Source organism: Microtus oregoni, unplaced genomic scaffold (genome assembly GCF_018167655.1).
Source record: "Microtus oregoni isolate MIOR12 unplaced genomic scaffold, Mior012 000012F_ref0000307, whole genome shotgun sequence".
Classification (NCBI taxonomy): Eukaryota; Metazoa; Chordata; class Mammalia; order Rodentia; family Cricetidae; genus Microtus; species Microtus oregoni.
In genome coordinates, this window is record NW_024543071.1 from 15,196,647 (window position 1) to 15,210,261 (window position 13,615).

The 13,615-nt window shown below is 47.1% G+C and overlaps 1 protein-coding gene across 1 annotated transcript in view; it reads left to right on the forward strand.

Moving 5' to 3' along the window:
- Nucleotides 1–7,054: 7,054 nt before the first annotated feature.
- The window catches only part of Oga (O-GlcNAcase), a 41,061-nt gene continuing 34,500 nt past the window's right edge, over nucleotides 7,055–13,615 (forward strand). The window contains exon 1 of the mRNA XM_041660759.1: nucleotides 7,055–7,675. Within this exon, the coding sequence (XP_041516693.1) occupies nucleotides 7,477–7,675 (199 nt within the window). The 5' untranslated portion in view covers nucleotides 7,055–7,476. The remainder of the gene's footprint in view (nucleotides 7,676–13,615) is intronic.

The window sequence follows — 13,615 nt, forward strand, 5'->3', positions numbered from 1 at the left end:
AAGCTCAGAAGGATCATTTTATTAGCATTTGGGAGAAAACCAGCAGGGCAAGCAAGCTGTAAACTTTGGTAGCTGCCAGGAGAAGAGGAAGAAAGTCTGGAGTTAGGGTCAGCTTGACAGTTTGAAAGGAAATGGCCCCAAAGAGAGTGGCACTTTAGGAGGTGTGGGCTTGTTGGAGGAAGTGTGTCACTGTGGGAGCTGACTTTGAGGTCTCTTCTCAAACTTCGCTGTCAGTCAATTTCTTGCTGCCTGCAAGATGTAGTACTCTCTGCTCCAGCACCATGTCAGCCTGCACACTGCCAAGCTCCCCTTCATGATCACAGTGGACTGAACCTCTGAACTATACGCCACACCAATAAACTGTTTTCTGTATCAGAGCTGCTGTGGTCATGGTGTCTCTTCACGGCAATGGAGAGACCTAACTAGGGCAGTCAGAAGTGGCGGTCTGCAAACTGTAGAGAGAAGGGGAGGGATCTTCCAAGAAAGCAGAAAGCCCAGGGTGTTGAGGCAACCATGCTTAGAGTTTTGGCAGGCATTCAGATGAGAGGGGGAAGGAGGAAATGGCAAAGTTAGGCTTTTTAAGATAAAACTCAGAAAATCTGGCAGGCTTAGCAGGGAAGATATGTATACAACTGTATACACTTGAGCCGCAGTGTCTCATTAAGGCCGTTAAGGCAGTGGTTCTCAACCTGTGGGTCTCAGCCCCTTTGGCAGTTCCTTTCACAGGGGCCACAAAGGTCATCAGAAAACACAGAAATTTACTTATGATTCATAACGGCAGCAAAGTTATGAAGTAGCAACAAAGTTTTACAGTTGGGAGTCACCACAACAGGAGGAACTGTATTAAAGGGCAGTGTTAGGACAGCCAAGGAATCACTGATTTAAAGGGATAATTATTCCTCCCATTTTCTTATTCCGTCTACAGGTGAAACTTTTCCTGGCCAGGTGATTGTCAGACCCAATTAGATCCCCCTCCTTTTGTTTATTGTGTTTCTCTTCGTCTTAATTTTAAGCTCAAGGACCATTTTATTAGTTTGAAACAACAAATAGAAATCAGGACAGACAAGGTGTAAATCTCTGCAGCTACTGGGAGGGAAAAGATGGAGAATCAAAATTGAGTCATGTCTATTTGAGTTAAGGGCCAAGAAAACTGGCAGGTTCAGCAGTGGAGGCTGGTAAGGAGCCGCATGAAAGGGAGGGAGGAAGGGAGGTTTCAGAAAAAGAGGCACAAAGCCTAGAGTGTCAGGGCAACCATGCTTAGGAATGGGCTGGTGTCTGAAGAAGAGATAAATCGAAGAGTTATGATCAGCTCCCAGTTGGGTTAACTCTAAGGGAGGAGACACCAGTATATAATGTTCTAGTGTTTGGGCCAGGGCAGAGTGGAATGTTCTGCCCAAGGCCGGAGAGAGTCTCTTCTCTTGACCCGGAGAAAGGGGCTTCCCCTAAAAGGGCCTCAACAGAGTTCTGAGCCTCTGCCTTCTCATATGGAATTTTACATCCTGGAAAGGTTTTTTAGCACGTGTGACACATGCCACAGTGATGTGAAGGTCAGAGGACAATTAGCCAGGAACCCTTCTCTCCTTCCACCAGTGAGCCCAGGCACCTTATGCCCGGAGCCGTCTCTCTCACCTGCCCTGGTTCTAGTGTTACCAGGGAAACAGGAGATGGAATTCAAAGCTGATTATGAGGGGAGGGTCCATCTCTACCTAACCGAAAGTCTTCTGTAGCCTAGGGTGCCCAGAGCTCAGGACCTCTTGCATGTTTCCCTGATTGCTGGGGTTATAGGTTTAAGCCATCTTGCCCAGGCTTTAGTTTCCAGGCTGAGGAAGTGGACTAGCTCAAGGCCCTCTAGAAAGGTTTTGGCACAACGTTAGACTGGACTCAGTCCCGAGCCTTTGTCTAGGTGGCCTTGAAGTTAAGATTTGTGCGCTGCTTGGTGTAGTGACACATGCTTAGAACCCTGCCACTCGGGAGGCAGAGGCTGTGGGATCACAAGTTTAAGGGCAACAATCTGCATGCTGCATTCCAGGACAGCCAGGGCTATGTAGTGAGTGAGACCCTGTCTCACAGAAACAGATAGGACTGGGAGATTGCTCATTTGGTAGTGCCTGCCATGCAAGCTCGAGGACCTGAGCTTGATCCCAATGTTATTTCTTTTCTTTTCTTTTCCTTTCTTTCTTTCTTTCTTTCTTTCTTTCCTTTTTTTTGTTTTCTTTTGTTTTGTTTTTCTGAGGCAGAGTTTCTCTGTAGCTTTGGAGCCTGTCCTGAAACTAGCTCTTGTAGACCAGGCTGGCCTCGAACTCACAGAGATCTGCCTGCCTCTGCCACCTGAGTGCTGGGATTAAAGACGTGCGCCACCACTGCACAGCCTAAGATCCAATTTAAAAAGATTTGTTTTATTTATGTATGTGTCCATGTAGGTGTTTTATCTACATATGTGGCTGTGTGCCATGTGCATGCCTAGTGCCTGTGGAGGCCGGAAAAGGGCACTGGGTGCTCTGAAAGCCAGCTATCAGCCACCATGTGAGTGTCCTTCTGCAGAGCAACAGGTGCTCCAGCTGCTGAGCCATCTCTCCAGCCCCATAAGCTCCACTTTTCGACATGATAAATTTAATCATTCTAGGTCTTCACGAAAGTGTGGCTGTTGCCAAGAAGGTGTTGGAGCGCAAGAGCGAAGTTCTGCTTATACATACTCAGGAGCCTCTACTTAAAGGCAGTCCTCAGAGCCACAGAAGAGGATCCAATGTAAGCTTTGGTGCTTACAAAGGGTCTAGACAAGCAAAGAAGGAAGGAATTCCTAATCTTTCTGGGTGTTGGGACTGCACAGTGCCACCACCCCCCTAGTGCTGAGCTTCCCTGGTTCCAGCCACCAGCGTCCACCTAGACAGCTAGTAAATAGTATTCACCATGTGAAGTATTCCCTGCTTACACACTACCAGTTTCCACCTTTATACACGTACCAAAACCCACCTGAATTCCTGTTTTGTAGATTATTTTATCTAATGCTATTTTATTTTTTGTGTTTTTGAGACGGCATCTCCGTGTAGACCTAACTGTCCTGGAACTTGTTCTGCAGTTCAGGCTGGCCTCGAACTCAGAGATCCCCCTGCCTCTGCCTTCCAAGTGCTGGGATTAAAAGTGTGCACCACCTCTACCACTGGTTGTATGTGTGTGCAGGTGCTGGGTTGTGAGCTGCCTGGTGTGGGTGCTGGGAAATGAACTCAGATCCTCTTGAGATATCTCTGCAATCCCTGTACTGAACAAATGTCTGTTTCTGTAGCTAAAATAGAATCTGTGAGGGCAAGGACCCATCTCATTCATCCCACATATATGTATCATAGGCTTCCTAAATACTGGTACTTTTTTAATTTTACATTCTTTTTTATGTGTATGGGTGTCTGCCGCACATGTATGTCATACACATATATGGGGGCACCACTGTATGCAGTGCCCAGGGAGGCTAGAAGAGCGCATTAGACACCTCCCCAAACTGGAGTTCTATATCACAGTGAGCCACCAAATGGGTGCTGGGAATCACCTCCAATTATCTGGAAGAGTGTCAGTGCTCTTAGCTGCGGAGCTGTTTCTGCAGCCTCCACTGCTACCTCTTGTAGGTGATAGGGCAGGGGGCAGGGTAAGCATGGGCTGTGTGGAGACTGTGTTCTAGCTGAGTGGTTAAGAATCACACCCTTATCTCTGTGAGTTCGAGACCAGCCTGGTCTACAGAGCTAGTTCCAGGACAGGCTCCAAAGCCACAAAGAAACCCTGTCTCGAAAAACAACAAACAAAAAACAACAAGCAAAAAAAAAAAAGAATCACACCCTTCAGGCCTGGGGATGTAGCTAAGGGGTAGAGTACTTGCATAGGCCTTGGGCTTAATTACCACCCAGAAGGAAAAAATAAATGTTCCTCCGCTGACGTCAATGATTCAGACTAGCCTGGGCTACTTAATGAGACCCTATCTCAAAAAGAAGAACAGAAGAAACAAATAAAAAGCTGGGCTTGGGTGGGACATGCTTATAACACAAGTACTATGAAGGTAGAGGCAGGGAGGGGAAGACGGAGGAAGAAGAAATTACTTATATTTGGCTGTTAACTGCCATCTTAACAATCCAGGACTGAGAAGAACTGATAAAAGCCCTCGCACGGGGGGCAGGAGGGATGGCCCAGCCATTAAGGTACTGTGTTAAGAGAAACCCATGTACATCTGTCTAAGGAGTATCAAGGATTTATTAAGATAGGAAAGGGGAAATCCACTCACGAATACAGGAGATGGTAAATCCAGTCACAGAGTCCTTGGAAAGCTGGGGACTGATCACAGGCTGCTCCATATGACCTGCCTCAGTCTTCACCACCCGAGAGTGTGCCCACCCCTCTTCCTTCCTTATAAAAGGTCAGGTAGGCAGACAAGAAGCACCTCCTCTCTAGGGCCAGATAGCCCAAGGTCATGGCTGGAACCATTACAGTACTGCTCTTCCAGAGGACGGACCAGGAGTTCAGTTCCCAACACCCATATCCAGTGGCTCACAACTGCTTCTGCTGCCCCCCAATACAAATGTGACATGCATACACACACATTAAAAAGTAATAAATAAAAGGTCCTGGATGGGGCTGGCAATGGCTCAGTGGGTAAAGGTGCCTGCCCAGTCAGAGCCTGACAACCTGAGTTTGATCCCCAGATCTGCAAAGGGAAGGAGAGAACCAACTCCCACAAGCTGTCCTCTGACCGCCCATGGCATGTGAACCCACACAAAATAAACAACTCAATATCCCTGGAGAGCTTGTTTAGTATGTACAAGGCCCTGGGTTGGATACCCAACACTGCATACACCTGGCATGCCAGTTCACACTTGGAATGAACACCCACCCTTCAATGCTCCTGGAGTTACAAGTTGAGCTACCCCGTTCAAGTATAAAATAAAACTACTGTCGTAATATTGAGCACTAGAGGTTTGTGCCCAAATTGAGGCAGATCTCTTTTTTTTTTTATTTTTTTAAATTTATTTATTTATTAAAGATTTCTGTCTCTTCCCCGCCACCGCCTCCCATTTCCCTCCCCCTCCCGCAATTAAGTCCCCCCCCCAGCCCGAAAAGCAATCAGGGTTCCCTGTCCTGTGGGAAGTCCAAGGAACCCCCACCTCCATCCAGGTTTAGTAAGTTGAGCATCCAAACTGCCTAGGCTCCCACAAAGCCAGTGCGTGCAGTAGGATCAGAAACCCATTGCCATTGTTCTTGAGTTCTCAGTAGTCCTCATTGTCCGCTATGTTCAGCGAATCCGGTTTTATCCCAGGCTTTTCCAGACCCAGGCCAGCTGGCCTTGGTGAGTTCCCAGTAGAACATCCCCATTGTCTCAGTGTGTGGGTGCACCCCTCGCAGTCCTGAGTTCCTTGCTCATGCTCTCTCTCCTTCTGCTCCTGATTTGGACCTTGAGATTTATGTCCAGTGCTCCAATGTGGGTCTCTGTCTCTGTCTCCTTTCATCGCCTGCTGAAGGTTAATATTCAGGAGGAGGCCTATACGTTTTTCTTTGGGTTCTCCTTATTTAGCTTCTCTAGGATCACTAATTATAGGCTCAATGTCCTTTATTTATGGCTAGAAACCAAATATGAGTGAGTACATCCCATGTTCCTCTTTTTGGGTCTGGCTTACCTCACTCAGGATAGTGTTTTCTATTTCCATCCATTTGTATGCAAAATTCAAGAAGTCCTTGTTTTTTACTGCTGAGTAGTACTCTAATATGTATATATTCCATATTTTCTTCATCCATTCTTCCATTGAAGGGCATCTAGGTTGTTTCCAGGTTCTGGCTATCACAAACAATGCTGCTATGAACATCGTAGAGCATATACTTTTGTTGTATGATAGGGCCTCTCTTGGGTATATTCCCAAGAGTGGTATTGCTGGGTCCAGGGTAAGTTGATCCCGAATTTCCTGAGAAACCGTGAGGCAGATCTCTTTTTTTTTTTTTTTTTTTTTTTTTTTTTGGTTTTTTCGAGACAAGGTTTCTCTGTGGTTTTGGAGCCTGTCCTGGAACTAGCTCTGTAGACCAGGCTGGTCTCGAACTCACAGAGATCCGCCTGCCTCTGCCTCCCGAGTGCTGGGATTACAGGCGTGCGCCACCACCGCCCGGCTGAGGCAGATCTCTTAAGGCACATAAATGTTAAGTGCACTCTGAGAAGACTACCGGAAACTGGGAAACACAGCAGGAGCCAAGCCCACAGAGGCAGGCTTTCCCAGGAAATGTTGACGCTCGGGCTAAAAGGATCATGCCTTATGCACACTACACACTCCCCATCGCCACCACAAACCCGCCTTCCACCCCTCTTCTACCTTTATTAGACTTTTGTTTCCTATGTGCTTGGAATGTAGTCTTTTCTTTCTCCATACGTAGTCTGGCGAATTTCATACCATGGGCTCTCCCCAAACAAGGAGTTATCTCCTCTGACTTCCCGAAACAAATGAAGGGGTATTCTCAAGCAGAAACTGTGTGTACTAGATTATTTTAGCCATATTATGAGGTCATAATGGTGCCACAGCCCAGGATGTGACAAACTCTAATAAACAGTTGCCTGCACAATTGAAAACGGGTTAGCTCCGAAGGGGGAGTAGAAGAAAATAACTCAAGACAGAGGGGTGAGCTGAGCTCCTTGGCATGTCTTCACAGAACCGAACGTGGGCCTGGCAGACGTGATGGGCCAAGTTATTAGCAGCATCTCCTAAGTAGGTCAGTGTTTCCTGCCACTTTAAGACCAGAGGCGTCGTTTCGGCGTCTGCGCACTGGGAGAGTGAACGCCTCTTTTCCCCTCCCCCCCCTCCTCAGCCCTCCGCATTTTCCCGTGCTCCCCTCCTTCGGGTGGGGTAATGGTCCGTCCCAGAGTGCGGCCCTCATCCCGGAGGGTGGTGAGCCAAGTGGTACATTCCACGGCCGCACACCTCAGCGGTTTTCACGGCGCCCTTTGTTCTGTTTCCCCCTAGCAAATCATAATGGGCTGATCCCAGAGAAGGCGGGGGAGCAGGGTTAGGGACCGGTCTGAGCCGGTCTGTGGCGCAGGCGCAGTGCGGATAAACAGGAAGCGGGCGGCTGAGGCAGTGGCAGTAGCAGCTTAGGGACTCCCGGGGCTCCTAGCCGAACAATTAAGGCTGTTTGGAGGGCGCCGGACGCTGAGGACGGAAGTAGGCGCCTTTGGCCTCCTCCCGTGCAGACGCAGCGGCGCTCTCGCCCTCCGCTTAGGCTCCCGGCCCCCAGCCCAGGCGGAGGCAGCGGCTGACAAAGGGCTCGAGCCGGTGCCGCCGCCCTTCTCATCCGGGCACTCGGGCCCCCGCCGAGAGGAAGGGGGAAGGGCGGAGGGGGAGGGGAAGGAGCCCGGGAGGTGCGCGCTCGGAGCCGCGGCCCTTTGCAGGGCTCCGGGCCTGTGGCCCAACGGACCAAGGCGGAAGAGGAGCTGCGGCGGCGGTGGCGGCGGCCGGTGTCAGAAGGATGGTGCAGAAGGAGAGCCAGGCGGCGCTGGAGGAGAGGGAGAGCGAGCGCAGTGCCAATCCTGCTGCCCCCTCGGGGGCTTCGTTGGAGCCGCCTGCAGCTCCGGCCCCCGGAGAAGACAACGCATCCGGAGCCGGGGCGGCGGCCGGGGCAGGGGCGTCTGGAGGAACCCGCAAGTTCCTGTGCGGCGTGGTGGAAGGTGAGTCCGCCCTCCAGCCCCGCCCCGGTGCCCAGCACTTGGTCCCCCGGGAGAGGCCTGCTGGTGGGTCTTCAGGGGGTCTCCACCCCCACCCCCCAGGTGGCAGGCTTGCCCTTGCTAACGTGGGTGTGGGGGAGGCGAGGGGAGACGGAGGGAGGGACTCATTACTTTTCCTCCATTCTTGAGCGTCCCATTCTCCTGGCTACTCAGGAGCCTGACCCCACCCTCCTTGGGCTTGGAGCCAGGCAGACCACGGAGGAGGAGGCGGGGGCAAGGAGCCTGTTGTCAGCTCTGTGTTTCACTTCTTTGTACCTTGGGATCTTAGTCCCCAGGGTTGTCTGCTTTGAAATGAGGAAATTTGTGCAGCGCTCCGGTCCTCACCCTGGTCAGGGGGTGGGGAATTCAGCCCACACAGGTATGCTTGGGAGTGAAGGGGAGCGCAGTTCGGCCTGTAATACTACAAACCCTGGCTTAGGGTATTTCTTCGCTGCTCTGCAAGCCTTGCAAGCTTCTTCTCCCCCTGAAGACTCATCTGCAGTCGAGAAAAGTGTCATGTTTACCCGTTGCTTTATTCTACTCTTTGTGTGTGCGCGTGTGTGAAAATTTCAGTATACCATTCTGAGAACATCTGTGATGTGGAGTTAGAATTCAGTAAAAGGTTTGGTTTTTATAATTGCTGTCTTCTCATTCACAGTTGAAAGGCATGAGGGACGTTTTTGGTAGTGAGGGAAGATTGCCAGATCATCTTACTGCAATTTCTGAATAAGAACCGGCAGATTCTGAACTCAGGAAAGCACATTACCTTAGTTTTAACCTAACTACGTCGTAGCTGGGGGTCTTCTTTTTTTGGGGGGGGGGGCAAACCCAAGGTTTCCCAGTCCCCCCCCCCCATTACTGGAGAATATAAAAACTAACACTCAAACCAAAAGGGCTGTAAGTAGGATTCTTGGTTGATAGCATCAGCTTTTCCCAGTCTCCTCACCATGTATTTTGAAAGATAAAAGATGGTCATTACGGTATTTTAGATGAAGATGATTTGCGGGGAGAGAACATTCTTGGCAGCTGCAGTAGTAAGACATGAGACAGCTCAGCAAAATTATTTTACAAAATTTGGGGGAGTACTGTTCCTACTGGAGTCAGTATTTATGAAAATGTGAGTGCTTTGTTGTACATACTGAATTTGCCAGAGTGCAGAAAGATTTTAGAAAAACTGCGGTGGAATTTTTTTTCCTTAAAAGACAGGGAAGGCCTGGCAGTTTTATTTGCAACAAAATTGTGTGTCTAAAACAAGTTACACAAATGTTAAAATCTGCATGAATTACGTGTTTGTAGACAGGGTCTCCTGAATCCTAGGTGAAGCACAGAGTGACCTTGAACTTGTGACCCTCCTGCTGGGATTACTGGCCACCAGCCCAGTTTACGTGTAAATTTCTTTGCTGTTTGTTGTTGGGGGTTGATTGCTCCCCCACCGCGGGGCATCACACTGGAGGGATCTGTTTTGTCAAAGGTCCTAGGGTGGTGGCTGGTAGAGCTAACTTCCTGTTGAAGTCTGTAATCTGCATTGGTAGGCTGAGAGAAGGGGTTGAGGGGTTGAGGCTGGCCTGGGTTACAGAGTAAGACCCTGTTTAAGCAGCAGCAAAAAGTGGAAGTGTGAAATGAGGTATGCTGGAGTGAATGTCAGGGAGCCTGGCAGTGTGTTACCAAAAATGAGAGGAGATAGCATACTGTGGTTTAAATTGGTTTCCCTAGAATAGTATTAAATATGTTAAAATGAAGCTGTCTTCAGTTGTTTTCTCTCCTGTCATTCCCATGTGCATATTTTTCTTAAATGAGCACTGAACCAGCCCCAGTGTATTAAGTGCTTCTTGGTTGGCAGCTTTATATGAAGTGTAGGAAATACTGTAGTTATAACCAGGGTGGTTGTTCTTCCTTGCCCTACAAACCTTGGTGGTTTTTAACTCTTGGGTTAATAGTACACGTCCTCTTTGTGGTTCAATTAATCCAAACCATAAACCTGGCTCTGAAAGAGTTGCTGAAGATTAAATTGTTAAAATTAGGGGCTTGAGAGATGGCTCAGCAGTAAAGAGCACTTCTTACTCTTCCAGAAGACCTAGGTTGCATTTACATGGCTCCTCAGAACCAACTCTAATGCCAGTTAGTCTGTAACTCCAGGGAGTCCTGCTTCTCTTTCCCTCTGAGGGCCCCACACACGTGCACAGATGCATGTAGGCAAAACACTCGTGATGTTTACAATAGAAGGTGCTGCTAGGGTTTAATGGTGATTGATTGTTGTGCCATTCTTTTTGGGGTACAGAATATCTGCCTAGGATTAGAGTTCCTGTGGGAGAATGCTTGTGTGAACACTGAGGAATGCTTTAAAACTGTGTTTTGCAGGGGAGATGGCCACACAGCATGCATGTGGAGGTCAGAGGACAGTTTGCAGGAGGCCTTGTGGTCCCAAAGATTGTCAGACTTGGCAACTGCCTTTATCCGCAGAGCCATCTAGCTGTCCCCAGTGCTTACTTTGGTCATCTTTCATGGTGCTTCTGAGTTTTCCTGATCTCTTGCTAATGATTAGGCTGGGACTGGTTGAGGGAAAGGTTAGATTGGCTATGAGGTGTCTAGTGGTGTTCCTAGTGAGCTGGAGAGCTCCAAATGCCAGCTTTACCCTTAGTCAGTTTTTTTAGACATTGTTTCATATTATTTACAGTTTTCATTTAAATGCAAAATAGATGTAACTAGAAAAACAGTATAGAAGTTTGTTTCCTACAGTGAACACTATGGTGTCACTTACATCCCTAACTAATCTATCTTTTTTTTTTTTTTCTTTTTCTTTTGTTTGTTTTTTGACACTGGGTTTCTCTATAAGCTCTGACTGCCCTGGAACTTGCTCTGTAGACCAGACTAGGCTCAAACTCACAGACATCCTCCAGCCTCTGCTGGATTAAAGGTGTGCGCCACCACCACCACACCTGCCTCCTAATTTTTCATTTCACAACTTGATTCTGAAATTAAGAGAGCTTGAAAGTTTACTGTTCAGGTCAGCACCGCTGTTGGGTTTGTGAATGTGATCATAGCCTGTTACTAATTAATTAATTAGTTCCTTTTTTGTTGTACGAACTTTTCAAAAAAGGTGATCATAGCCAAGTGTGATGATTCACACCTGAAATTTCAGCACTTAGATGACTGAGGTAGGGAGGTGGCTACAAGGTGTAGCTAGACCAGCCTAAGCTAAAGATCTATTGCAAAAAGTGTGTGTCTATGTGTGCGCATGTGTGTATATACCTTCTTCTAACTCTCTGATCTCATTGCCTTGTGTAGCTCTTAAAATCACTCCTCTAGAAGTAATTGAACTCCCTTTTAGTTTTTTGAGACAGAGTCTCACTGTAGCCTAGGTTAGCCTGGAACTATGTAGTTCAGACTGGCTTCAAACTTAGGCCAATTCTGCCTCTGCCTCTGTGCTGGGACCACTGGCAGAGCCACCATGCCCATCTCTTAGTCTCCCTCCTAGTGTTAAAAGTTTGGTTTGCTCTGCTTTTGTTCCTTGCTGACTGAAGTCCCACAGTCATTCAGTCCCAAAGAAACATACAGAGGTCTACATTAATCATAAACTGATTGGCCTATTAGCAGGCTTCTGATTAACTCTTTCTTACATCTTACATTAACCCATTATTGTCTGTGTTAGCCATGTGGCTCAGTACCTTATATCAGAGAGGCAATCTCATCTTGCTTACTCTGCATCTGGGTGATGACTACAGACTGACCCTTTCCTCTTCCCAGAATTCTGTTCTCATTGCCCCACCTCTACTTTCTGCCTGGCTACTGGCCAATCAGCATTTTATTATTATTATTATTTTTTTTTTAATTTTTTTTATTTTTCGAGGCAGGGTTTCTCTGTAGCTTTTGGTTCCTGTCCTGGAACTAGCTCTTGTAGACCAGGCTGGCCTCGAACTCACAGAGATCCACCTGCCTCTGCCTCCCGAGTGCTGGGATTAAAGGCGTGCACCACCACCACCCGGCTCCAATCAGCATTTTATTAAAAATAATACAGGTGACATGATAAAAGACCATTGTCCCCACACCACTCCCCCCCCCCTTTTTAAACAAGAACTCTGAATCTCATATCTTTTGTTTAGCTTTTCTCCTGACCGTTATCTGTAACAACTTGTAACCAACATTCTAAACAAAGGCAAACATCCATAATCCATATTTTGGGAATACAAGCATGGTTTTCCAGGCTACTTCCTGCTGATTGGGCGCACTGATAATCTTACAGGGACCTAAAGAAATTTAGAATTATGATCAAGTCCTGACTGGAGTATCCTGTGAAGCTTGATCATCTTGAAACTGTTCTGGATGCAGAACTCAGACATCTGGGCCTTTCATTCCTACTGGAGATTTCTCAGGGGGGTCTTCCTTGATCAAACCTGATTTTTCTTAACTCAAAATTGAATCCACAGCTTCTCATTTCCTGTGGAAACAAAAGCAAAACCTCTTCTCCAAAGTAACATACCTTTTTTTTTTTTTTTTTTTTCGAGACAGGGTTTCTCTGTGGCTTTGGTTCCTGTCCTGGAACTAGCTCTGTAGACCAGGCTGGTCTCTAACTCACAGAAATCCGCCTGCCTCTGCCTCCTGAGTGCTGGGATTAAAGGCGTGTGCCACCATCTCCCAGCGTAACATACCTTTTGAAGTCAGGGTATTTTCAAAATACATATGTTGGATTAATCCAGTATTGACTGAGTTTTCTGTCCTGCCTGGTTCCCGCAGTCCTTGAGTCCCAAAGAAATCACACGAAGGTCTACATTAACTATAAATTGATTGGCCCATTAGGTCAGGCTTCTTATTAACTGAGGCAGTCACATCTTGCTGCTTCTGTGGCTGGGCAAGGACTGCAGAGGAATGGGCTTCCTCCTTCCCAGAATTCTCCTGTTCTCATTGACCCGCCTCTACTTCCTGTCTGGTTGTCCCACCTATACTTCCTGCCTGGCTACTGGCCGATCAGTATTTATTTAAAATATAATTGTCAGAATATAGACCATGGTTCCATACCAGTCCAGCAGCATTTATAATCAAATGTTTTTTTTAGCAGCTGTTCCTCAGCAAACAATTCAAAGAGAACACAATAACATATAGTATTCAGACTCTGTATTTTCCATCTTTATGTAGCTTTATTTTAAATTGTTTCTTTTGTTTTCATTTTTAATTTTTGTTTTTTTTTAATATTTATTTATTATGTATAATTTATTTATTTATTATGTATACAATATTCTGTCTGTATGCTTGAAGGCCAGAAGAGGGCGCCAGACCTCTTTACAGATGGTTGTGAGCCACCATGTGGTTGCTGGGAACTGAACTCAGGACCTTTGGAAGAGCAGGCAATGCTCTTAACTACTGAGCCATCTCTCCAGCCCCCTAATTTTTGGTTTTTTGAGACGAGGTTTCTCTGTGTATCTTTGGCTGTCCTGGCACTCACTCTGTAGACCAGGCCTATACTTCCTGCCTGGCTACTGGCCAATCAGCATTTTATTAAAAATAATACAAGCAACAGGATAAAAGACCATTGTCCCACAGTACTCCCTAGTTGTGAGAGTGCTTGCCTAGTATGATCAAGGTACTCCTGTCATTTCCAGTATGGGGGGGAGTGTGTGTTTTGTTATGTGGGTACTGGAAATGTATACTCTCATGAATACTAAACCAGTACTGAATTATATCCCCAGCCAGCAGGAAGAGTTCTTGCTGGCAATAAAAGATGGTAGGTCTGGGTTCCTAAGCTAGCATGGTGATGATGCTCTCTGGAATTCCTGTGCTTAGACGCCAGAAGAAGAGCATTGTGTTGCAAGTATGAGGACAGCTTGTACAATCGCTAGGCCAACCAGGGCTCCATAGTGAGTCATCGTGTCTCACTAAAAATAAAACCCAGTCTTACACACAGTAAATGTT